The 26798-nt window shown below is 41.7% G+C and overlaps 1 protein-coding gene across 2 annotated transcripts in view; it reads left to right on the top strand.

Moving 5' to 3' along the window:
- Positions 1-26798, top strand: part of ARFGEF3 (ARFGEF family member 3) — a 186862-nt gene that overhangs the window by 93696 nt on the left and 66368 nt on the right. For both annotated transcript variants that reach the window (XM_027085256.1, XM_027085265.1), the window contains exons 9-12: positions 4285-4389; positions 5503-5836; positions 16342-16454; positions 17208-18118. In XM_027085256.1, the coding sequence (XP_026941057.1) occupies positions 4285-4389; positions 5503-5836; positions 16342-16454; positions 17208-18118 (1463 nt within the window). The remainder of the gene's footprint in view (positions 1-4284; positions 4390-5502; positions 5837-16341; positions 16455-17207; positions 18119-26798) is intronic.

The raw sequence follows: 26798 nt of genomic DNA, 5'->3' as shown, positions 1-26798 counted from the left end.
AATCATTATAATATAGTAATATATATAATATTAGTAATATAAAATATGTAATATTAGTAATATAAAATATGTTAGGGTTTTTGTAAGGATGGAATGAGAAAATTAACCTAAAAGACTGTCAGTGCCCACCAACCCAAGATCACCAGGAACATCTGAGGTTAACAGAATTAGGGTTATTAACTTGCTGCAGTAGGGGAGCCTGTACACTATGCGAACGATAGGACATCCAGTAAAAGGGTGGGTATTAGGAATTGTTATAGGATTTGAACCTGAGTTAGGTAATTTGGTGCGGATTAAAGGAATTGGGGGTTCTGTTCAAGGACTGGCTACTGTCAGAAAGCAAGGGACAATTCTAGCATTGAGCATCCTAGTTTTCATCTAGCTGACAAGAGGGCCAGATGGGAGTCAGAGTTGTCACTGGAGAAGCAGCAGGAGTCACTTACAGGGGAGGATAATATTTGGTCATTTTTGTAATTGTACAGATTTTTTTAAAAATTTCTGTTCAAATCTGATTGTCGATTTGCTTTCATCTTGTTACATCATCATTGTGGAGAGTCCTCATCTGATGTTAACATTGTGTGCAGTTGTTTCTGTTCCCCAGGGGAACACACAGCTGGCTGGTAGCAACTAATAAGATGGCTGTTGCCAGCTGTCAAGGATTCTTCTTCTTGGCCCACCCCTTCAGGTCTTAGCCTTGTTGGGGAATAAAACAAAGACCACCGAAATTTTGAAAAACTTAAAGGCTATGTTCATTAGTGTGCTGACAAGGGAAAACTAATAAATTAAACTCTTTTTTTCTGAGTAGTTTGCTAAGGGAAAAATCTAAAAGTTTTAAGTGCTACAAAAGTGCCAATAATAGTTCATGGTAATTATGCCGTTAATAATTTTTAAATAGCCATCAGGAGAAGTTAGAACAAGTCTGTAGGTCTATAAATGATACCATTGTTCATTGGTCCAGAAAGAGCCTTTAGCAAAGTCTAGTAAGGACCTGCCTGGCATCTGGGGTTCATTCAGTTCATGGTTCTTTAAAACCTGGATGGCTCTAATGTCACCTACAGGGACCCCTACCTATAGGGCAACCATATAACTTGGCTTACCTTAAACAGTCCAAAGTTACACTTATTGTATAATTATTATTAAAGACACTCATATCGATATCTTCTAGGAAGTACCGGTATAAGTGGAATTTTTTTTTTTTTTTTTTACTGCACAGCACATAATAAATATTTGATAAATATTAGCTCTAAAATAGCTTGTTTGCTTTCAGAATTATCAGTGCTAATTCTAGTTGGTGATGCATTTAGGAACACTGAGTTTCTTACATTAGAAATTTGACTGAAGGTTGTTGGGAAAATACAATGCACAAACGTACATTACAAATGCTCACATATGTGTATTAGAAACTAAAGGTCATACATTTCTATCAGTCACTGAAGAAATGGAAACGTTTCTAAACCATATGATTCAGGGATAGGCTTTAAATGGAAAAAAAAATAAGTCACGTGACCTGCACATGGTTTTCTAGGATTTCTCATTGGACATTGGATCAAAGATGGCTTTAGGCATATTGTTATAGAGCTTAATGATTTTTATAGGATTCTCATAGTCTTGCTTGTTTTATCAAAGCAATTTCCTTATCATAATTCTGCCTCTGGAGACTCTTCTCCTTGTTTGGTTATGGCCTTTCCCATCATGGTTCCATTGCCCTAAGTTGGGGGTTGTATTACTGCAGAAGCTGGGGTGCAGCAGGCTTAGTGCAGCTTCTCTGGGAGACGTTTAACACCCCCTGGTCAGATAATACCATGCCCTTGGCTGCTCTCACTTTGGTGGTTCTATTAATTCTCCTTAAATTTTCACATCTATATAGTTTCTTCTGATTTTACTACTTTAACTCCTTTTATTTCCATTGGCTAAACTTGACACCTCTCCTACCTTCTAAGTAAGTTCTTCCTCTGAAATCACACCACGGTCATTACTTCCCACCCAATATCCATTCCCAAAATCAATGCCGATATACCTCACAGGTCTTTAGCTCTGTAGGGGTATGTACTCATGATATGTTCAGTCTCTCAGGAGAAATCAGAAAATGCATTCAGGCACACAGGTTAACTCACATGCCTTGGAGATGCAGTATTAATAGAGCTCTATATTAGGCAAGTTGAGTTACGTGATGCTGTTTAAATCCAAGAATTTTTGGAAGGATACTTGGGATTAGAAAGATATTTTTTCATTCTCTGCCCGTTGGTTTCCCACCACCCTCTCCCCACTTCCCTCTCTTCTCAGTACAGAATGTCGGAGAGGAATCTATACTGAGGCATCTTGGAATCAATGAGGCGAGGCTGAGCCTTCATATTGTGTATTCTAATTCCATTCTACTCCTTATGCAACTCCCTCTCTCCTTTTTCTAACTAAATTTGAATCTGTTTCTAAGGGAGGCAAAATCAAAATAGTTCAAAGCGAAACAAAATTTTAAGAACTCCAGAAATCGAGGATGTGCTGCCAGGTTGCTGTCACAGTAACCCTGCCAGGGCTGCACTGCTTCTCCTTCATGGACCACTGGTCTACCCACGAGAGTTGTTCTCTGTGGATCATGGGCCTGGGAGGAAATCCAGAGACGAGCAGAGAGTGAGACCAGTAGGTGCTCAACCTGTTCAAACAAAAGGCCAGACAAAGTGACTCACAGCCCTCCTGAGTAGGCAGATGTTCCCTAGTGTGTGCTGAAAGAGTTGGCTAGTTTCTAGGCTCCTTTCTGCCCTGTGCATCTCACAGATTCGTCTGTCTATAGTCAGACAAATATGTAACGTACACACACATATGTGTATCTAGTGAGGGGCATGCATGGAAGGTGCTCCTCTAGTGACATGACGCGTGCCAGGCCACGAGTACTCATTTTTCCAGACTGCAGCAGCCCACAGAAAAGCTGCCGCATTCAGTCTCCAAGGAGACTCCCAGGCCAGTTTCCTTGGCAATGAGCTCTCTCTGTCACCAAGTTTGATGCCTTGGGGTTGCCATATTGCTGCAGCACGCTTTGCTGATATGTACTCATAGGGAACTTGACTGCTTGTAGCTTTTCTCTGGGTTTATTTCCAGTGATTTCAGAAACTGAGACTCTTTATTCTTTATAGTTATTTTAGTTTTGTGATGTTCGACTGACAGTTTGAAAGATAGACATTTTTCAGTAAGGGCATTTAATAATTATTTTTCTTAATTATGAGTCAAGTGATGGTCAGAAAGACCACCGACCTGGATTTTAATACTTTCTGGTGGATTAGGCAGAAAACTTAATCCAGGTATAAAAATGTGCATCCCATAAACTTATCTGTTATTTTTCAATCTGGTTCTATTGAGGAACCCCATAGTAATAATTATGAGAAAAATAATTCGTCTGTTGAAAAACCACGCTGCTTTCAAAAAAATAAAGAAGAAAAACCAAATGCAAGTTAGTAAAGCATTAATCATCTAAAAGATATCATGGTACAATAAAACATCTGAAACATATTTAGACAATTAAACATTAAAAATTAATATTTCTGGAATAAACTGTGGACTTCAGGCAATATATCAATATTTGTTCATTAATGGTAGCTGTTAATTTGTTCATTAATGGTAAGTTGTTAATAACATCTTTACCAGGATAAACCACGTGCAGGGGTGGGTAAAATGTCACTTTCCATACCATATTCAGTTTTTCTGTAAATCTAAAACTGTTCTAAAAAGTAAGGTTTATTACAGAAAAATCATCCTAACTGTATTAGTTTGTTGGGGCCGCCATAACAAGGTACCACAAACCAAGCGGCTTTAACAACAGAAATGTATTGTCTCGTGCTTCTGGAGGCTGGAGATTGGAGATCATGATGTCAGCAGAGTTGGTTCCTTCTCAGGGCTGGGAGGCCTCGCTCTTTGGCTTGTAGACGACCGTCTTCTCCGCATGTCTCTTCACATTGTCTTCCTTCCACGTGTATCTCTGTGTCCTAATTTCCCTGTTTTATAAGGACACCAGTCGTGTTGGATTAGGATCAACCCTAATAACTTCACTTTAACTTGGTTACCTGTGTAAGGTCCCAACTCCAAATAAGACCATTTCTGAGGTGCCAAGGGTTAGGACCTCAGCATATGAAAGGCGGGGGTGGGGGCACAAGTCAACCCATAACACTACCACTGCCCCCTACCCCAAAATTAACACCCTGTGATACCTAACATTTCCCCAAGTGTTTTCCACACGTCACCTCTTTAGTTTCGCCTTTACCTTGTGTGCATTTGTATGTTGGTTCTGCTTCTCTGCAGTGACAGTCAGCAGCTGCAGCTTCTGTACCTGGAGTGCGTTCTGTCCATGCTCAGCAGTTCCTCCTCCTCCATGCGGCTGCACAGAGGCTTCACGGACCTCATCTGGTGAGTGCTCATCCTGACGCCAACCCCTGCTCCACCCCAACCTGGGGGGCTCGCTCGCTCTAGCTGGGTCTGCGGGTCCCTTCCCAGGGCATCCATGCCTCACTGGCCATTTCATCTATCTGTAAATATATTAGAGGGAAAGTAAGGAGATAGCTTTGCTTATATGCACCAGACGAAGCTACAGAGAGAAAGGGGAGAGAAAGCGATAATTATTGTAACAAACTATGCCTCCCAAGGCCCTTTTGCATTTTGTTTCCATCATAGGATCATGAGAGCCTACGTTCTAAATCATATAAAGGCACCAGAGAGTTGCACAGGCGAGGCGATTCACCTTCGCCAAAACTGGACCTTCTTCTCAGCCTCACCCTGGTACTTTCTCCATCTCAACCTGAATACTAGTCTCTTAATCATAGTCAGAGATTCACACAAGTGACAGGACCCTCAGGCAGCCAGCTAGCTGCTCTGGGTTCCTGCGCTTATTGACAGGGAGAAAGTCGAATGCTATGTATATGATATGTGTCAGAATTTTAAACTAACTTCTCAAATGAGGAGTATAAGTAACTTTGTTATTTATAGTAAAATGAAACTTCATAACTAAGTTAGCATTTTGAGTCCATTTTCCTCACATAAGATGATTTCTAATGCTTCTCTTGATATTTTATGTAGTTAACCCCAGCTTGAATTATGAGGCAAAGTATTCTGTTGATATCCCCAGGAGTGATGAGGAGTCAGGGAACGCTGGGGCAGAAGGTAGCCAGAAGAAGGAGCAGTAAAGAGCCCAACTATTACTTGTCTTTTTTTTTTTTTTTTTTTTCTGTGTTCGGGGGGCCTCTCAGTGTTGTGGCCTCTCCCGTTGCGGAGCACAGGCTCCAGACATGCAGGCTCAGCGGCCATGGCTCACAGACCCAGCCGCTCCGCGGCACGTGGGATCTTCCCGGACAGGGGCACGAACCCGTATCCCCTGCATCAGCAGGCGGACTCTCAACCACTGCGCCACCAGGGAAGCCCTTACTTGTCATTTTTAAGGCACCTGGCATTTACCCTCAGGATAGTATTCGTATTTTATCATTCGGCTTGTAGGGAAACTTTCCTTTCTTCTCGTTCTCTTCTCAGGAAAAACCTTTGCCCTGCTCTCATCGTGATCCTGGGCAATCCAATTCATGACAAAACTATCACCTCTGCTCATAGCGGCAACACGAGTACCAGCATCGAATCGGACTCTGCGTCTCCAGGGGTTTCTGACCACGGCCGGGGGTCAGGCTGCTCCTCCACCGCACCAGCCCTCAGTGGGCCCGTGGCTCGGACCATCTATTACATCGCAGCTGAGCTGGTCCGGCTGGTGGGGTCAGTGGACTCCATGAAGCCTGTGCTGCAGTCACTCTATCACCGCGTGCTGCTTTATCCCCCACCCCAGCACCGGGTGGAAGCCATCAAAATAATGAAAGAGGTAGGAGGCAGTGAAGGATGCCACCAGGTCTGCCAAGAGGGGCTGAGCACCGTGTCTTGCACAAAGGAAGTACTTAGAAAATGTTTGTCAATCGCCTGCTGGAACTTAATTGCTTCTGTACAGTATCCAGTAACAAATAGTATCTTTAGCACTGGGGGCTGTGTGTGCATGTGTTGGGAGTTGGGCTAAGGGGGTGTTGATAAGTGCTCACTGAAGCAAAGTCATTTGATAATTTTAACTACATGCATCTGACTGGACCCCAGGCTGAGCTTTCGTTTTGCTCCCTCAGGTACTGTCTGTGCAGATGTATATGTTTTTTGTTTTGGGGGTTTTTTTGAATTTTATTTATTTTTTTATACAGCAGGTACTTACTAGTTATCCATTTTGTACACATCAGTGTATACATGTCAATCGCAATCGCCCAATTCATCACACCACCACCTGCACCCCCCGCCGCTTTCCCCCATTGGTGTCCATACGTTTGTTCTCTACATCCATGTCTCAGTCTCTGCCCTGCAAACGGGTTTACCTGTACCATTTTTCTAGGTTCCACATATATGCGTTAATGTACAATATTTGTTTTTCTCTTTCTGACTTACTTCACTCTGTATGACAGTCTCTAGCTCCATCCACGTCTCTACAAATGACCCAATTTTGTTCCTTTTTATGGCTGAGCAATATTCCATTGTATCTGTGGACCACATCTTCTTTATCCATTCGTCTGTTGATGGGCATTGAGGTTGCTTCCATGACCTGGCTATTGTAAATAGTGCTGCATGAACATTGGGGTGCATGTGTTTTTTTGAATTACAGTTTTCTCTGGGTATATGCCCAGTAGTGGGATTGCAGGGACATACGGTAACTCTATTTTTAGTTTTTTAAGGAACCTCCATACTGTTCTCCATAGTGGTTGTATCAATTTACATTCCCACCAACAGTGCAAGAGGATTCCCTTTTCTCCACACCCTCTCCAGCATTTGTTGTTTGTAGATTTTCTGATGATGCCTATTCTGACTGGTGTGAGGTAATACCTCATTGTAGTTTTGATTTGCATTTCTCTAATAATTAGTGATGTTGAGCAGTTTTTCATGTGCTTCTTGGCCATCTGTGTGTCTTCTTTGGAGAAATGTCTATTTAGGTCTTCTGCCCATTTTTGGATTGGGGTGTATGTTTTTTTAATATTGAGCTTCATGAGCTGTTTATATATTTTGGAGATTAACCCTTTGTCCGTTGATTCGTTTGCAAATATTTTCTCCCATTCTGAGTGTTGTCTTTTCGTCTTGTTTATGGTTTCCTTTGCTGGGCAAAAGCTTTTAAGTTTCATTAGGTCCCATTTGTTTATTTTTCTTTTATTTCCATTACTTTAGGAGGTGGCTCAAAAAAGATCTTGCTGTGATTTATGTCAAAGAGTGTTCTTCCTATGTTTCCCTCTAAGAGTTTTATAGTGTCTGGTCTTACATTTAGGTCTCGAATCCATTTTGAGTTTATTTTTGTGTATGGTGTTAGGGAATGTTCTAATTTCAGTCTTTTACATGTAGCTGTCCAGTTGTCCCAGCACCACTTATTGAAGAGACTGTCTTTTCTCCGTTGTATATCCTTGCCTCCTTTGTCATAGATTAGTTGACCATAGGTGTGTGTGTTTATCTCTGAGCTTTCTATCCTGTTCCATTCATCTATATTTCTGTTGTTGTGCCAGTACCATATTGCCTTGATTACTGTAGCTTTGTAGTATAGTCTGTAGTCAGGGAGGCTGATTCCTCGAGCTCTGCTTTTTCCCCGTAAGACTGCTTTGGCTATTTCAGGTCTTTTGTGTCTCCATACAAATTTTAAGATTTTTTTGTTCTGGTTCTGTAAAAAAAAATGCCATTGGTAATTTGATAGGGATTGCACTGAATCTGTAGATTGCTTTGGGTAGTATAGTCATTTTCACAATATTCATTCTTCCAATCCAAGAATATGGTATATCTCTCCATCTGTTTGTATCATCTTTAATTTCTTCCATTAGTGTCTTATAGTTTTCTGCATATAGGTCTTTTGTCTCCCTAGGTAGGTTTATTCCTAGGTATTTTATTCTTTTTGTTGCAGTGGTAAATGGGAGTGTTTCCTTAATTTCTCTTTCAGATTTTTCATCATTAGTGTATAGGAATGCAAGAGATTTCTCTGCATTAATTTTGTATCCTACAACGTTACCAAATTCATTGATTAGCTCTAGTAGTTTTCTAGTGGCATCTTAGGATTCTCTATGTATACTATCATGTCATCTGCAAACAGTGACAGTTTTACTTCTGCTTTTCCAATTTGTGTTCCTTTTATTTCTTTTTCTTCTCTGATTGCCATGGCTAGGACTTCCAAAACTATGTTGAATAATAGTGGTGAGAGTGGACATCCTTGTCTTGTTCCTGATCTTAGAGGAAATGCTTTCATTTTTTTACCATTGAGAATGATGTTTGCTGTGCGTTTCTCGTATATGACCTTTATTATGTTGAGGTAGGTTCTCTCTATGCCCACTTTCTGGAGAGTTTTTATCATAAGTGAGTGTTGAATTTTGTCAAAAGCTTTTTCTGCATGTATTGAGATGATCATATGGTTTTTCTTCTTCAGTTTGTTAATATGATGTATCACATTGATTGATTTGCGTATATTGAAGAATCCTTGCATCCCTGGGATAAATCCCGCTGATCATGGTGTATGATCCTTTTAATGTGTTTTTGGATTCTGTTTGCTAGTATTATGTTGAGGATTTTTGCCTCTATATTCATCAGTGATATTTGTCTGTAATTTTGTAGTATCTTTGTCTGGTTTTAGGATCAGGGTGATGGTGGCCTCATAGAATGAGTTTGGGGTGTTCCTTCCTCTGAAATTTTTTGGAAGAGTTTGAGAAGGATGGGTGTTAGCTGTTCTCTAAATGTTTGATAGAATTCACCTGTGAAACCATCTGGTCCTGGACTTTTGTTTGCTGGAAGATTTTTAATCACAGTTTCAATTTCATACTTTCATTGGTCTGTTCATATTTTCTATTTCTTCCTGGTTCAATCTTGGAAGGTTATACCTTTCTAAGAATTTGTCAGTTACTTCCAGGTTTTCCATTTTATTGGCATAGAGTTGCTTGTAGTAGTCTCTTAGGATGCTTTGTATTTCTGCGGTGTCTGTTGCAACTTCTCCTTTTTCATTTCTCATTTTATTGATTTGAGTCCTCTCCCTCTTTTTCTTGATGAGTCTGGCTAATGGTTTATCAATTTTGTTTATCTTCTCAACGAACCAGCTTTTAGTTTTATTGATCTTTGCAATTGTTTTCTTTGTTTCTATTTCATTTATTTCTGCTCTGATCTTTATGATTTCTTTGATTCTCCTAACTTTGGGTTTGTTAGTTGTTCTTTCTCTGTTTCCTTTAGGTGTACATTAGATTGTTTATTTGAGATTTTTCTTTTTTCTTGAGGTAGGCTTATATAGCTATAAACTTCCCTTTTAGAACTGCTTTATGCCGCATCCCATAGGTTTTGGATCATCGTGTTTTCATTATCAATTGTCTCTAGATATTTTTTGATTTCCTCTTTGATTCCTTCAGTGATCTCTTGGTTATTTAGTAATGTATTGTTTAGCCTCCGTGTGTTTGTGTTTTTTACGTTTTTTTCCCTGTGGAAAAAAGCACAGTGTTGTGGTCAGAAAAGATGCCTGATATGATTTTAATTTTCTTAAATTTACTGAGGCTTGATTTTTGACCCAAGATGTGATCCATCCTGGAGAATGTTCCGTGCACACTTGAGAAGAAAGTTTAATCTGCTGTTTTTGGATGGAATGTCTTATAAATATCAATTAAATCTATCTGGTCTGTTGTGTCATTTAAAGCTTCTGTTTCCTTATTAATTTTCTGTCTGGAAGATCTGTCCATTAGTGTGAGGTGTTATAGTCCCCCACTATTATTGTGTTACTGTTAATTTCCTCTTTTATAGCTGTTAGCAGTTGTCTTATGTATTGAGGTGCTCCTATGTTGGGTGCATATATATTTATAATTGTTATATCTTCTTCTTGGATTGATACCTTGATCATTATGTAGTGTCTTTCCTTGTCTTTTGTAACATTCTTTATTTTTTTTTGTTTTTGTTTCTTGCAGTACACGGGCCTCTCACTGCTGTGGCCTCTCCTGTTGCGGAGCACAGGCTCCAGACGTGCAGGCTCAGTGGCCATGGCTCACGGGCCCAGCCGCTCCGCGGCATGTGGGATCCTCCCAGACCGGGGCACGAACCCGCGTCCCCTGCATTGGCAGGTGGACTCTCAACCACTGCGCCACCAGGGAAGCCCTAACATTCTTTAAAGTCTCTTTTATCTGATATGAGTATTGCTACTCAAACTTTCTTTTGATTTCCATTTGCATGGAATCTCTTTTTCCATCCCCTCACTTTCAGTCTGTATGTGTCCCTAGGTCTGAAGTGGGTCTCTTGTAGACAGCATATATATGGGTTTTGTTTTTGTATACATTCAGCAAGCCTGAGTCTTTTGGTTGGAGCATTTAATCCATTCACGTTTACAGTAATTATCCATACGTATGTTCCTATTACCATTTTCTCAATTGTTTTGGGTTTGTTTTTGTAGATCCTTTTCTTCTCTTGTGTTTCCCACTTAGAGAAGTTCCTTTAGCAGTTGTTGTAGAGCTGGTTTGGTGGTGCTGAATTCTCTTAGCTTTTGCTTGTCTGTAAAGCTTTGGATTTCTCCATTGAATCTGAATAATATCCTTGCCGGGTAGAGTAATCTTGGTTGTAGTTTCTTCCTGTTCATCACTTTAAGTATATCATGCCACCCCCTTCTGGCTTGCAGAGTTTCTACTGAGAAATCACCTGTTAACCTTATGGGAATTCTCTTGTATGTTATTTGTCGTTTTTCCCTTGCTGCTTTGAATAATTTTTCTTTGTCTTTAATTTTTGCCAATTTGATTACTATGTGTCTCGGCGTGTTTTTTCTTGGGTTTATCCTGTATGGGACTCTCTGCGCTTCCTGGACTTGGGTGGCTATTTCCTTTCCCATGTTAGGGAAGTTTTCGACTATAATATCTTCAAATATTTTCTCTAGTCCTTTCTCTCTCTCTCTTCTCCTGGGACCCCTGTAATGGGAATGTTGTTGTGTTTAATGTTGTCCCAGAGGTCTCTTAGGCTGTCTTCATTTCTTTTCATTCTCTTCTCTTTAATGTGTTCCGCAGCAGTGAATTCCACCATTCTGTCTTCCAGGTCACTTATCCGTTCTGCCTCAGTTATTCTGCTATTGATTCCTTCTAGTGTATTTTTCATTTCAGTTATTGTATTGTTCATCTCTGTTTGTTTGTTCTGCAATTGATTATTCTGCTATTGATTCCTTCTAGTGTATTTTTCATTTCAGTTGTTTTATTGTTCATCTCTGGTTTTTTGTTCTTTAATTCTTTTAGGTCTTTGTTAAGCATGTTTACATCTTCTCAATCTTTGCCTCCATTCTTTTTCCAAGGTCCTGGATCATCTTCACTATCATTATTCTGAATTCTTTTTCTGGAATGTTGCCTATCTCCACTTCATTTAGTTGTTTTTCTGGGGTTTTATCTTTTTCCTTTTCTGGTACGTAGCCCTGTGCCTTTTCATCTTGTCTGTCTTTCTGTGAATGTGGTTTTTGTTCCACAGGCTGCAGGATTGTAGTTCTTGCTTCTGCTGTCTGCCCTCTGGTAGATGAGGCTATCTCAGAGGCTTGTGCAAGTTTCCTGATGGGAGGGACTGGTGGTGGGTAGAGCTGACTGTTGCTCTGGTGAGCAGAACTCAGTAAAACTTTAATCCGATTGACTGCTGATGGGTGGGCCTGGGTTCCCTCCCTGTTGGTTGTTTGGCCTGAGGCGACCCAGCACTGGAGCCTACCCGGGCTCTTTGATGGGGCTAATGGCGGACTCTGGGAGGGCTCACGCCAAGGAGTACTTCCCAGAACTTCTCCTGCCAGTGTCCTTGTCCTCACAGTGGGACAGAACCACCCCCCGCCTCTGCAGGAGACCCTCCAACAGTAGCAGGTAGGTCTGGTTCAGTCTCCTGTGGGGTCACTACTCCTTCCCCTGGGTCCTGATGCGCACACTACTTTGTGTGTGCCCTCCAAGAGTGGAGTCTCTGTTTCCCCCAGTCCTGTTGAAGTCCTGCAGTCAAATCCTGCTAGCCTCCAAAGTCTGATTCTCTAGGAATTCCTCCTCCCATTGCCAGACCCCCAGCCTTTGGTAGCCTTACGTGGGGCTCAGAATCTTCACTCCAGTGGCTGGAGTTCTGTGGTATAATTGTTCTCCAGTTTGCGAGTCACTCACCCAGCAGTTAATGGGATTTGATTTTATTGTGATTGCTTGTGTGCCTCCTACTGTCTCACTGTGGCTTCTCCTTTGTCTTTGGATGTGGGGTATCATTTTTGGTGTGTTCAGTGTCTTCCTGTTGATGATTGTTCACCAGTTAGTTGTGATTCCAGTGTTGTCACAAGAGGGAGTGAGAGCATGTCCTTCTGCTCTGCCATCTTACTAATCAGTGTATAGATTCTTATAAATTTTTTAAGTGCTGACAAAAATGTAGACTTTGATTATAGGGCATCAGTATACCATTGCTGGTGTACTTTATCTTTGTAGCTTTTTCTCCAAACTCCAGAGGCCCCCACAGATGTATATGTTTATTCACTTTTGCCAGAATTGGATTTCAAAATGATTTTATACTCAGCTTGTACATTACCCCAAAAAGAAAGTTTTCCCTTCCACAAAGAAACTAAGACTTCAAGGGGTCAAATGATTTGCCCAGGGTCAAAAGAAAGACAAAGAGTGCAGATCTCCATCTGACCCTAAGCCTATGGTCTTCCCTACACACATTTCTCACTGGACTTGATTTTCATATTACAATGCAGATGATTCTAGCGACTCCTTTCCTAGCACTGGTTCAGCTACCCCTTTAATGAACCTGGGTCTGAGTCAAGGTATGAATCCTCTCTCTGCCACTTATCAGCTAGGTTATAGTAGCTAAGTCATTTAACTCTGAACTTAACCATTTTATTATCTGTACATAGTGGCAGTATTCCAAAGATTGCCAGTTCAAAATGCAGTAAAGTTTGTATAAGTACTTTGTGAGTCTTTAAAGTGATAAACATCTGGTAAACTTATTGCTACCCTGAGGAAGAGAAAAACATACAGAGGCTGAAAACAGCTGGTTCTCATCACCTCCTGCCTGAAGCAGTGCACCCTTCGACCTGGTTTCCTTGACTCCTGCCTGTCTTCTTTTCTTCCTTTTATTTTCCTGGACTTACGTTTGTAAATCGCCACTGTTAATTTCCACTCTTTAATGGTGCCTATTGCCTCTCCCATCAAGCTTGAAATACTCTGCCCAGTTTCCAGATCCGGCATCATTCTCATGTCCCGTCATTTCCCAGGATGGACCCTCATTCCATCTAACTGACCCTGCTTTGTTCCGTTTCTACTTTCCTGCTTCTGTTCTAGCTCCCCCTGTTCTGTGCCCATTGGCCACACTTCCACTTCACCCAGTTAAGTGGTTGATCACAATAAGCTAGGCAGACACTGCTGGCACTTCATATTAGCTTATTTACAAACTCCTTTAGGGATATAATATTATGCCCATTTTCCAGATGGGGAAACTGAGGCTACATGAGGAGAGGTTTCCTTCCCAGAGTCCTTGTGAGCAGTATGACTAAAACATAAACCCAGATGTTCTAATTACAGCAGCCTCTCTGTTAAAATCCTCTTTCTTTATGGCTCTGCTTCCTCAGGCCATTGATTTCACTCTTCTGTAAATCCCATCCCACCATTTAGCAATTGATTATATGTCTCATCACACTGACTGCTTCCCAGTACAATGTGGAACAAGCTTCTTGTCTCCCTAAATATAGTTTTGTATACATTGTTTTTGTGTGTTCCCCTGGTACCTAACACTACAGTGCTTATAGTTTTGTATACATTGGTTTTGTATGTTCCCCTGGTACCTAATACTACAGTGCTTGAATGAGAATAAGTGTACATTTTAACTGAATGACGGAGAAACCCGAAGACAGAATATCTGCCAACAGGGTGTTTTGAAGCAGCAGCATCCCTTCTTTCCCCCTCAGAGTTGACAGCCACTGGAGTGATTATTGCCCACGGCAGAGCCACTAGATAGCTGAATGCTAAGTAAATACTTTGCCTACAAGGTGTGTAGTTCTCAGTGTACTTTCAATAACAACTTCTTTAGTACTGCAAAGGAAATTAGTTGTGGTTTCCCCTTTTCATAGATTTGCTAGCTTCCCAAGGTCAGTTTGCAGGGCGAGGCTGGAACTGACACCAGGGGATCACATGCAGGCCGTGCTGCCCCGCGGAGTGTGGCAGACTCACGTGGGCCAGGTTGTTCTCAGAAGCATTGCGTCCACTTACTGTGGCAGTACCAATAGCTGGGGAAGGTTGGTAACCTAGAAACCAAAATGTGCAGGGCTTATGCACACAGAGAAAAAGGCTGGGCGCCCAGGACGTTTGTTTACCCTTTTGGAGTTTGAACGCCCGTGTGTTATTTCCCTGTTCTCTCTCTAATTTGTCACTCCACCATGTGTGTTCTGTGCCTATTAATCAAAGGCATACAGGACATTTTGCTTTTCAAAGTACATTTTCTTTTTTGCTTCTACTTCCCCCCCCCAAAACATTCCATCATCAAAAAGAACACCTTGCTTCCTTTTCTCTCTCCCATGTTTCAGCTTTAGAAGGAAGCCCTAGTCTTTATCAGACCTGTGACACCCTAGCCCCTGACACCACGTTCCTCATTTCCACCGGAAGAAGATGAGGTTAAACATGTCTTGCTTTTCTTTAAGTATTTGTTGAGAGTCCTCCAGAAGCCTAACCACTCAGTCTCCTTTCGCTCCAGGTTCTGAAGCACCTGAAAAATAAACACAAGATCAATGTGAGAATTAAAACATGTCATCTAATTTATTACTGGTAAAGTTGGATTAGGGAATGTAATGGGATCCCAAGAGAAAGTGAGATTTCCCACTCCTGTGGCCCTGAAATGCACTTGTCCTTCTAACAAGAGATGGGACAGCTAGAGGCCCAGAGGCGTAGCCACTTCACTTGGCTGCCAGCCTGCAGGCAGGCAGAGGGAGAGAGGGGGAGAGAAAGAGAGAGACTACCTTGACCTCTGGCATTATCACTGCTTTTTTGATGTCAAAGGAAAAAAGTGGAAGCTTCATCTTTGTGCCTCCAAGAGAGCAGAAGTTCCCAATTTCTGGCAGAAGAAAGAAATTTGGAAAGAGAAAAACATGTAACTTTTTCTACTTGATATATATTTTCTTGCTAATATAAGTCCCTTTGAAAATAATGGACATAGCAGTAGGATGTCTGCTTCAACATACTTAATTAATCAATCTTTCTTAGTCTCAAATTGAAGTTTTCTGTACAGACACCTACCATATGGAAATAAAAATTAGTGTGGACTGAAAAATTATGAAAATTCTATACATGAAGACTTGTGAGATACAGCCAAAACAGTGCATAGAAGGATATTTATAGTTTCAATGACTTACATCAAAAAACAGAAAGCCTAAAGTTAATGTTCTAATTCTCCAACTTAGGTAGTTTGGAAAAGAAGAGCAGATTATATTCAAAAAAGTAGAAAGGAGGAAAAGTAAGCATAAAAACAGTAAGCACTGATGTGATAAAAAGCAAATGTAATATAGTGAATTAATAAAGTGAAAAACACCAGGACTCTGAAAAGACTAAGGAAATCGAAGAACTCCTGGCAAAAGCAATTGAAAATTCTAGAATAGGTAAAAACAAATAAATAGAAATAAGAATGGGGGGAAAAAAGCATATAACCATAGATGTTGCAAATATTAAAGAAATTAAGGAAGATAGTAAGGCACCTTTAGGCCAGTAAATTTGAAAACTTAGATATAATAGATAAATCCCTAGGAAATAACACAACCTTTAAAAAATTGGTTCAAGGAGAAATTGAGGACCTAAGTAGTCCTATCATCTTTAAAGAAATTGAATCAGTAGTTAAAATCTTTGCATTAAGAAAAAAAATTAGTGGCCCCATACAGCTTTAGAAACAAGTTATACCAACATTCAAAGAATGGGTTAGTTCTAATAATACATGAACTTTTCCAGGGAATAGAAAGGGAACTGGTTTCTCAACCCAGTTTTTGAAGCTAGCCAATTTGATAGCAAAATAAGACAGGGAGAGGATCAGGAAGTTAAATTACAGGCCAGGCTTACTAAAAAACATAGATGCAGGTGCTTGTGGTTCTGTGCTATAAAAAATTTTGAAACAATCCCTCGGGATACTCTTTATCTAAGCCAGTCCTGAACTGGGGAGCCAGGAACCCAACATGCATTCTAAGTCAAGAACACCTAGGTCAGATTTATTAAGATTTGAATTCCAAATAGTTGTGTTTCTCCTTAGACTGTATCGTGCAATAGAGAATGTACATGCTTATGTGATCTCACGGTTCTTTTGCTTTTTTATGATATTCAGTTTTCTGTTATTCTTTATTCCTTATTCTTAAAGCTACTTGGGAGCCCGCAGCGTCTCTGTGATTTGGCAGGACCCAGCTCCACTGAACCCGAATCCAAAAAAAGATCAATTTCAAAACGAAAGTCTCATCTGGATCTTCTCAAACTGTAAGATACGTTCTCATTTGGGGGTCTGTATTGATTGGTGAAGACTGCTTCTCTGAATATTCTTAACGTTGTTTCCAAATCCCTGAAATTGTTTGAATCTATATTATATGAAATGGGACTAATAATGTACCTGCAGGCCATAGGAGAAGTCTTACCTCAATTTTTTTAGAATCATATAACTTTCCATATTTTCATTGACTTCAAGAAAAAAGTGTACCAGATGAAATGTCCAAAAATTCTTCATTGGGGTTATTTTAGGGAAATCCTTTTTGATTTACAATACTGTAGCTATATGATTCCTTTACATATAGCCCCTCTAGGAAATGGAATATTATCTGATTTGTAATAGTTGTAGTCACATGCATCTCTTCAGAAATACAGTTCTTTGATAGAGGAAGGTCTGTATTATCCTATAGCCATTATAAATGTTTTCTCTTTGGAAAACTGAACATAATACAAAAGTGAGATGATTCTGTGCCTGTCCTTGTGAAGATTATAAATTCCCATCCACAGTCTTTATTTGTACTCAAATAAACCAGCCAACTGAGAGTGTGATTCAAGGTGGGCCACTTTCCAGCCTGACCATGTTTGTTTCACTTATTGTTCATTTTATTTTTCTGCCCAGATTTCATGTAAATCACAGTATCTGTTTTGAATATTGGACTGTTCACCAGTCAGACAGTTCTTATTCATTTTGGAGCCTTTTTCTATGTTTCGCGTATTGATGCCGTCTTCTCCTTTGAACGCTTTCAGCATCATGGATGGCATGACTGAGGCGTGCATCAAGGGTGGCATCGAAGCCTGCTATGCTGCCGTGTCCTGCGTCTGCACCTTGCTTGGGGCCTTAGAAGAGCTCAGCCAGGGCAAGGGCTTGAGCGAAAGTCAGGTCCAGCTGCTGCTTCTGCGCCTGGAGGAGCTGAAGGACGGGGCCGAGTCGAGCCGAGACTCCATGGAGATCAATGAGGCTGACTTCCGCTGGCAGCGGCGAGTCCTGTCCTCGGAACACACGCCCTGGGAGTCGGGGAACGAGCGGAGCCCTGACATCAGCATCAGCGTCACCACGGACACGGGTCAAACCACTTTGGAGGGAGAGTTGGGTCAGACCACACCCGAGGACCACTCCGAAAACCACAAGAATGGCCTCAAGTCGCCAGCCGTCCAGGAGGGCAAGGAGCCTCTGAGTAAAGTGTCAGAACCGGAAGCCGTGGACCAGCCAGATGTGGTTCAAAGGAGCCACATGGTTGCCTACCCCGATATAACTAACTTCCTGTCCGTTGACTGCAGGATGAGGTCCTACGGATCCAGATACAGTGAGAGCAATTTCAGCGTAGACGACCAAGACCTCTCTAGGACGGAATTTGATTCCTGTGATCAGTACTCGATGGCAGCAGAAAAGGACTCGGGGAGGTCTGACGTGTCGGACATCGGGTCCGACAACTGTTCTCTAGTTGACGGGGAGCAGACCCCTCGGGACTGCCTGGGCCACAGGTCCCTGCGGACTGCGGCTCTGTCTCTCAAACTACTGAAGAACCAGGAAGCCGATCAGCACAGCGCCCGGCTGTTCGTGCAGTCCCTGGAGAGCCTCCTGCCGCGCCTCCTGGCCCTGCCCAGCGTGGAAGAGGTGGACTCGGCCCTCCAGAACTTCGCCTCTACCTTCTGCTCAGGTTTGTGAATCATTTTTTGCTACATAGTCAACAAGACCATTCAGAACATTTTGCTTAAGGGGCAGTTACCAGCATGCGTGAAGTTTGAAGTGCTCAGAGCATCTTAATGAATCTTTGGGTTTCTTATATTTAGAGAGAGCAAAGGAATGTTAACTTACTGGTGGTGGTTTGCTTGAAGTGCACAGCCGTCGATGGCTGGAATACACTGTGAGGTTGATAAATTTGTATGGTGTGGAGTGAAGGGTAAGAGGTAACTGCATTCTAGAAAGCTAATACTGACTGAAACAAAATGACAATCTGTCACTCTCAAAACACTGAATTCTTCCTATGCTTCTACGCCTTGGTGTCTAAGAATCATAGAGCACTGCACTTTTGGTTTATTGACGTGTAAATTATTTCAAATGAGGTCTTGGAGCAGATGCAGGCTGTCCTCCCAATATATTCTGAATTCCCCTGAACTTCAAACGGTGTGTGTGTGTGATACTCCAGTATACTATGGCAACATCACATTCTCCAATCTCAGATCCTTCCTGTCTGTCAAATGTCAACATTGTGACCCAGACCGTAATTTAAACAGGAGTGCTGTGGGCATCTTGGCCAAAGTATACCAGAGAGTTATACTAGTTTTATTGACGGGCAGAAGATCGTCACCTAGGAGTTTGGTGGAGGAAGGAGATAAAGAATACAGGGTAGCAGCATTTCACACAGGGAATAATTAATTTAAAGATTGTTTTCTTGAAAGCTACTCATAAAGGGAGAACCCAGCCTTTTCCTTTCTATGTAGGGAAAACCCCAGTTCTTTCCTATTGTGTGTCTTCCCTTTTTTATGGGTCACACAGAACACTGTACTTCTGATGCTTCTGGTCATCAAATGTGTGGAAGTTTTCCCCCAAAACAAGCAGCAAGCCTCTGACACCAGCTGGGTGTCCTACAGTTTAACTCAGTTCTGACGCTACCTACCTGCTACCCCCGCTACAGACACCAGCTGCAAGCCCAGGTAACATGAGTTACCTGTGCTTCTGATGGACTGGCTGTAAACCGGAGGTTCCCATGACCCCCTCCTTAGGCTTGCTTAATTTGCTAGAATAGCTCACAGAACTCAGGGAAACACTCACTTTTGTTTACCAGTTTACAAAAGGATATGATAAAGGATACAGATGAACGGCCAGGTGAAGAGCTACGTAGGGTGAGGTCTGGGAGGGTCCTGAGCACAGGATCTTCTGTCCCCGTGGAGTTGGGGTGTGTCACCCTTCCGGTGTGGATGTGTCCAGCAACCTGGAATCTTCCCGAACCCCCTACTATTGGGATTTTATGGAGGCTTCCTCATGCAGGCATGATCAATTATTAGCTCCATTTTCAGCCCCTCTCCCCTTTCTTGACGATGGGGTGATGGGGGTGGAACCCAAAATTCTTTACTCCCATTGAGGAGTCATCCAGGAGCCCACCCAGAGTCGCCTCATTAAAACAAAAGATGCTCTTCGTGTTCTTTATTGCTTAGGAATTTACAAGAGTTTTAGGAGCCCTGGGTCATGGATGAGATCGAAGACACATATGAGGACGAGAGATGCTCCCAGTGTTCTTATCACTTAGGAAACCACAAGGGTCTTAGGAGCTCTGTGCCAGGAACTGGGGGCAGAGACCAATGTATATATTTTCTATTATCTCACAGTGCTACAGAAAGAAAGCAATTAATGGGTGCAAAAAATTTATGGCAGGAATAATTGATTGCCTGACCCCAGGGTGATCAACTGTGCCTTCCCCTGAAATTCAGGGGTCTCTTGACCACAGGATATTGAGGTGCATGGACCTCCCTGGGCCTGTGCTCAGGACTAGAAAGGACTGACCCTGAGGACCAACATGGAACCGTCAAAAGCCAAGATCACCGCTTGCTCTTCCACCACTGAGCCTTGAACATGTGTTTGTTGTGATACTTCCTACATTTGTCTACCCCATTTTTGATCTTCTAACAAACAACATCACACACAAATATAAAAAAAATTCTAGCCCAGTTCCTGGAACTTGGTAGAAGGGACTGCTGTGTCGTTAAAAGGGAGCTTAGGTATCTTTAAGAAGCTGCTCAGATTGTCCTTTGTCAAAAGGACAAGAAAAACACTTTGATCCAGGGATATTTAAGGAAGAACATGTTTTAATATGAGAATGATCCGGTACTGTAGCAGCAGGCACCAGCAGAGACACGGCGCTTCTGATCCTGGGCTGCTCAGTAACTCTGACCTACCTAGTGGTTAGGAGAGATGCATATAATTTCTCAACTTTCCTGACTGCACTGTGATTCTTTTTAAGGCATGAAAATACCAATTTTTAAGGCTACCCGACATTTTTTCTCAATATTTTTCTTTTTGGAATTAGATATAAAAATAGAGTTTGGTTATTTGATTTGTGTGAAGGAATATACACACACACCAAAAAATCATGTTTCATTGAAAAACTAGAAAAATATATAAATGCTCTTCTTAAAAATTAGGGCTTCCCTGGTGGCGCAGTGGTTGAGAGTCCGCCTGCCGATGCAGGGGACACGGGTTCGTGCCCTGGTCCAGGAAGATCCCACATGCCGCGGAGCGGCTGGGCCCGTGAGCCGTGGCCGCTGGGCCTGCGCGTCCGGAGCCTGTGCTCCGCAACGGGAGAGGCCACAACAGTGAGAGGCACGCGTACCATAAAAAAAAAAAAATTATATTTCTCCCTAATATCTTTTATGCCACCATCACTGGATTTTACATTCTTTTATTGAACATCCCCAGTGTATGTGTTTTGTGTATGTCTTTTTTGTTTCTCTCTTTCTCTCTCTCACACACACGTGCACACACAAATGCTTCTTCAGTCAACATTTATAGAGAAACTTCACTGTGCTATGTCCTAAGGGTGCAAGATATGCATGATTTATCCTCAATACATATTTATTGACTGTAGATTGATGAACTTACTTTTTGGTTCCTAAAGCTATGAATATTCATGTGCTGAGAGAATCAGAGGTAAAGCCTGAGTTGGAAGGAGTTGGGTAGGGCCTCTGATCCTGTGCCTCTTCCCAGCTGGAAGCATTCTTGCGGGGAGGAGCTTGGCCGCCTGCTCTGACCAGCTTGATGTCCCTGGTGCCAAGGCAGAGAGCCTGGCACCCATCAGTGATCCCCCAAAACAGCTGTGTATCAGATCACAGCACTGCCCCTGGTTGCAGTAATGATGGCCTTGAGTCATCAAGAAATGGTAAAATTATATTTAGGCCCTTCTATTTAAAGTTAAAATTATCCATACAAAATAACTCGGCTGCAGAAGTTTCAACGTTTAAGTATGTAAGATTCAGCTCTCAGATAAATTCATGTTTACAAACAACATCTCCTAGTAATTCCAGATTAAATGAGTTGTCAAAGTGGTAAAGAATGCCTTCCAAAGGGCCTGCCTCATTTCCTATGAGAATTAGGAAACATAATCCTAGCAAAGCCTTTTTACAAAATTTGAAGCAAAGCCTCACCTTTGTGTTTTTGTGTCTTTCAAATCAATACTTATTTGTAGCACGTGCACAACAGCACTTTCGTGAATGTTTTATGTGACCAGAATGCGGCCCCATGAATGTTGCAAACTGCTCAACTTTAAGAGGTCTATAAAATGTCCCATCAAACCCAACATGCTGTGACACTAGTTTTTACATGTAGAAATCAATACATTGAAAAGAGACTTCAGAATCTTTCGGTTGTTTCCAAATGCAGTTTATGGTGATTGTCTCTAACCAAATTGTTAGGCATTTGTCTTTTTGATTCTGGTGACCTCCACAGCTTTTACCAGTTAGGAGTTGGTCTCTGTATCTGAATTACAGACCCGTCACTCTGTGGTCCTGCTGCCAATAAGCTGATTCTCTTCAGTTACCACTATGGTTTAGCGGTTTAGTGGCTCACACTGAATGTCGCTGTGGGTCAGCCGAAGCGACTGGATGCTGGGTCCACGTCTGGCCTTAGGCAGAGCTCTCCCTCCCTTGCACATGTCACCTCCAAGATGAAAGATGAGTGAAAGAGAAACATCTGTACCTGTGAGACAAGGGGACGGCAGATTTCCTTTGTTCACCCAAGAGAAAGTTATGAAAGCCAAAATAGGAGAAGGGGAGAAGGGAGTCTCCCGGAGTCATAACCCAGATATTTTACTCATTATTAACTTCTGTGTCAAATGCTTCAAACCTTATTTTCCCCAAAACTTCCATCGAGCATTTGTCCCTGATTTGTTAGCAGAGTCTGCCCTCCTGGCTAAGGTCAACCTCACTTGGTATTTCTCAGGGGCTTCTGTCCCCCAACAGCTAACTTACAGTTGAAATGAGCCTCCTGAATTCCACACGATTCAGGGGAGCTTTTTCTTCGAAAGCAATTCAAGTTTCTTCTGGTGGGGAAGTTTGAAAACCTTCCGACAAACATGGGTTTTATAAAGATGGTACTGGATGTGAGCTGTGATGACTGCTGCAATGCGTCTGGTCCTGCATAGAACAAAGTGGCATCTGTGGAAGGTGCTCCCTGGGGACCAGAAAGCAAGAGCCAGCCTCCCCCAGCCATTGACAGAGGGGCACGGGCAGGTGGCTTTGGGATTGCTGCTCCTTAGACTGGTGGTGTTTGGTGAGGATCTTGAGACTGACTGTGACTAAGTGTGAGGCTAATTGCAAGCAACCTGATATTTATGAAGTACCAAGTTTCGGAAAAGGTAGTAGAGCTAGTATGAATCTCAATTGTGCAAGAAATATCTGTTTATTTAAATTAAAACAAATCTGCCTCCAGACCTCCAGCCTGCCTAACTGGCCAAACATTTGATCTCTGCTAGCCCTCAGGTCCCCATGCCAGGGTAAAACTAGAAGTGGGAGCTTATGTGGAATCTGGATAGGGAGGCCCCTCACCTCTCACGTCACCAATGTGCCCCCATTGTCCCACTTCACAGCCTTTCTGGGAGGTCCCGTGATTTCTCTACCTCCCTGCCAGGGTGGGGCCTGGAATGTTCTGGCAAGGCTGGGGGCGCCCCTGCACATCCTGTGTCCTCCTCCGGGGTCCTGCCAACCCTCCAGGTGCTGCCAGGTAGCAGCGAGCCACAGACCTCCACCCCCTGCCCAGCCAGGGCATCTCCCTTCTCTTCCTCATTGCTTCCTCCTCCCATCACCTTCCAGAAATGGACCATAGTCTCCGGAAGAAGCTCTGACTTTGTGAGTACGGAACCAGAAGGCAAGTGTGTTGCCAGCTTCAGGTTGTGGCCCCATGATTTAAACACCCCAAAAGGTGATAATGCACATTTATGTCCGTATCTTTGTGGAGAACAGAAGGTAAAATACAGGTAGAAAACCTCGCCTCTACCAGTTAGGATTAGGTTTGCATAGAGTAGGAAACTCAACTGATTACTTGAGAAAGAAAGATTCCTTAACTTCCCCCTACATTGAGTCTCAGGTAGGCCATCCAGTGCTCTGTGATGGTCTGGGACTCGGGCCCGTCCTGTCTTTGGAAAATATTTTGGCTACATCTATCAAACTTAATATATGTGTTTATTCTGCTTTTAGGAACATATCCCACAGATATTCTTACAGAAGTGTTATTTCATCATTTCATCCTTTTTCATAATTGAAAAAATATCAGTGTCTACCAGTAAAGCATTAATTAAATAAATCACAATACAATCATGCAGTGGTATATGCACAGTTATTAAAAAAGAATGAGGCAGATCTATAAGTGCCAGTATCAAGAGATGTCTAAGGTATATTTTTTAGAAAACACCTAGTTGCAGTATAATGTATGTCATATGATCTCATTTGTGATTGTATTTCCACATAACACACAGAAGGAAGTGAGTCTTTTTGGGAGGGGCCTCATTGGGGCTTGGGAGAAGCAGGGCTGTTGTTCATATTGTTTATACTCTTCAGTACTGTTAAATGTTTCACATCAAGTATTTAATGTTTACTTTAAAAAGAAACATCACATTATCTTAGACATGGAAGGTACTTTTCAGGGTCATTTTATGCTAATCTTGTATCCAGTCTTGCACTGGTAACCAGTCAAGCAGGTGATCCATCCTCCTGTTAACAGTAAAGGACATCTTAGTTATAGAGAGAGAATGAACTTTAGTTACAGATAAGTAGAGAAAAAACCAGATAGCCAGAATATGTTAAAGGTCATAGTTACTATAATTTGTCACCCCAAATTCAGTAACACTTCAATGAGACCAATCAGAAGGATGGATGAAAACAGAGGATCTGTTAGGAACATGATAGATTGGGATCTTTTCCCAACATTAGAAGCAAGTACAGTGTGGCAGAGTGCAAAAAGCCTGGAGTTTGGGCCCAAAAGACCTTTGCCAATTTCTAGCTGTATAACTTTGGGCAAATTACTTAACATTTTCAAGTTACTTTCCTCACTGGTAAAATAAAGTGGGGCATCTGATATATATCAAATTTATATATATATATATATAGATAGATATAGATTGATATATATTATATATCAGATGAAATAATGTGTGAGAAGAGATTGTTCTGGAAGATAGAAAGCGTTTAATAAATTGCACCGATCATGTTATTTGCATTATTAATATCACCAGTGAACTATATCTGGTAAATCAAGAAAATTATCTTCCTTAAATTAATAGATTATACCTTCTTTTGTTTTATTGTCAAATTTACCAGTTCTTTGTAAGAAATTAATCTGCATACAGATATACGCCAGTACCAACAGATTGCCCCTAACACGTCTAACAAATTATTTCAGAACTCGGGCATAGCCACCCGCGGTGACTTCCAGGGCCTTGTCACACCTCTGCTAATGATTTGGGTCTTCATGTCAGCAGACACATTAGCTTTTTTCACTTTCAGCATCTGAGCATGTGCTCAGGTTCCAAAACATATTCCAAGGTAAATAGTTGGTTTCAAAATTTTAAAAGAAACTATTACTGATGTCTAAGATCAAAGCCACTTGCAGATTCTCCCCCCCCCCCCCCCCCCCGTTGATAGACTCGAATATTCCTTTCACCTGCGACCCAGGGTAGTTAAATACCAGCAACACTGCATGCTGCTTTCTGTGTACTGTGGAAGGAGACTGCGCTTGTGCTTTATCTACTCCAGAGAACTGGAACCAACCCACCAGGACCTTAAGAGGGTGGAGTATTCCTATGGACCATCAGGGCCAAGTACTCTCAGTAAAAGAATCTTGTAAGGCAGCTGCAAAGTTCTCACCGAACTCTATACAGAAGGCAAAGGGAATGCCTAATCTTTGCCTGCCTTGGTGGTTTCGTTGGGATAATAGACATACTTACTCCTACCAAAAATGTTTATTTACACTGTTGTCAAATAGAGCAGAGGTCTTAAAGTTTTCTCAGCTTTGAAAGCTTCTTCTGATTCATATCTTCTTACCAGCATATTCATTAAGAAGTCCACAGATATATAAGTAACCATTCCAGTTAGACATTTGTATTTCCCGCTTAATTGACCGATAATTTTTGAGAATTTTTGCACTTCATGTAAGAGGCACATTTTTGATTAAAGGATAATTTTAGACATGCTCTGAAGAGTATACAGGTGCATGTCATGTGCACGCACATGTTCAGGAGGGGCTGTTTCGCCTACATCCCTAAATCCGGCCTCAGAGTGTTTGTAGGAACAAGTGTAGCACTGGGGCAGACATAGTACCAGATGAGGAGAAGCAGGCTTGGGTAGTTTCTGTCACCTCAAGCTGTCTGTGTAAGTTTGACCTAGGCATCAACTCTCTCTGGCTGAATGAGGCCATCTTTAGAGCATGAGGTATCACTGATTTTTGTTTTTACAGTTAATTTATGAAAAACACAGGAGCCTTTCAAAGTGAAAACCATACTATGAAATATAATAGAATGTTTCAAAACAACAGCTGGGGGGAAACCAATAACTTTTTTTATATATATTTTGAAACTGTTTCCTCATTGATTAACAGCTTTTATTGAGATATAATTCACATACCATGCAATGCACCCATTTAAAGTGCCCAATTCAAAGGGTTTTATTATTATTATTATTACACTATTATTTTAGTTGCTGCAGTGAACACTGGCATACAAGTATCTGTTCAAATTCCGGTTTTCAGTTCTTCTGGGTACACTCCTAAGAGTGCAAGATCACTGGGTCATATGGTAATTCCGTGTTCCGCTTTTTGAGGAACATTATTACTTTTAGAAAAGTTTGTACTTATGAGTTACTGCACTAAACATCTTAAATGTGTATTGCATCTAGTTGCCATAGCAAACGTCTTCATTCATTCTTATTCATTCATTCAGCAAGTAATTTTAAAGGATCTACTATGTATCAGGCACTGTTCTAGGCACTGAGGTTCTCTAGTGAACAAATAAAGTTCCACTCTCTTGTAGGTCTTACATAATAGTAGTAATGGCAGACAATAAACAAATATATATATATATATATATGTGTATATATATATATATATATAAAAATGCCATTAAGGCAATGAAGAAAAGTGCATGGTGAGGGGGAATATTGCAGAGGATGGTTGTAGGTATGGGATGCTATTTTAGATGGAATTAAAGGGGAATGTCTGTGAAAAGCTGACACCTGGGCAGAGCCCTAAAAGAATCGAGGCAGGGCTTCCCTGGTGGTGCAGTGGTTAAGAATCTGCCTGCTGGACTTCCCTGGTGGCGCAGTGGTTGAGAGTCCGCCTGCTGATGCAGGGGACGCGGG

Source organism: Aethalodelphis obliquidens, unplaced genomic scaffold (genome assembly GCF_003676395.1).
Source record: "Aethalodelphis obliquidens isolate GAN/ISIS:26980383/991018 unplaced genomic scaffold, ASM367639v1 scaffold3, whole genome shotgun sequence".
In the NCBI taxonomy this organism is placed as follows: domain Eukaryota; kingdom Metazoa; phylum Chordata; class Mammalia; order Artiodactyla; family Delphinidae; genus Aethalodelphis; species Aethalodelphis obliquidens.
The sequence above is the reverse complement of the archived record's forward strand: the minus strand, read 5'-3'. Positions and strand labels throughout refer to the sequence as shown.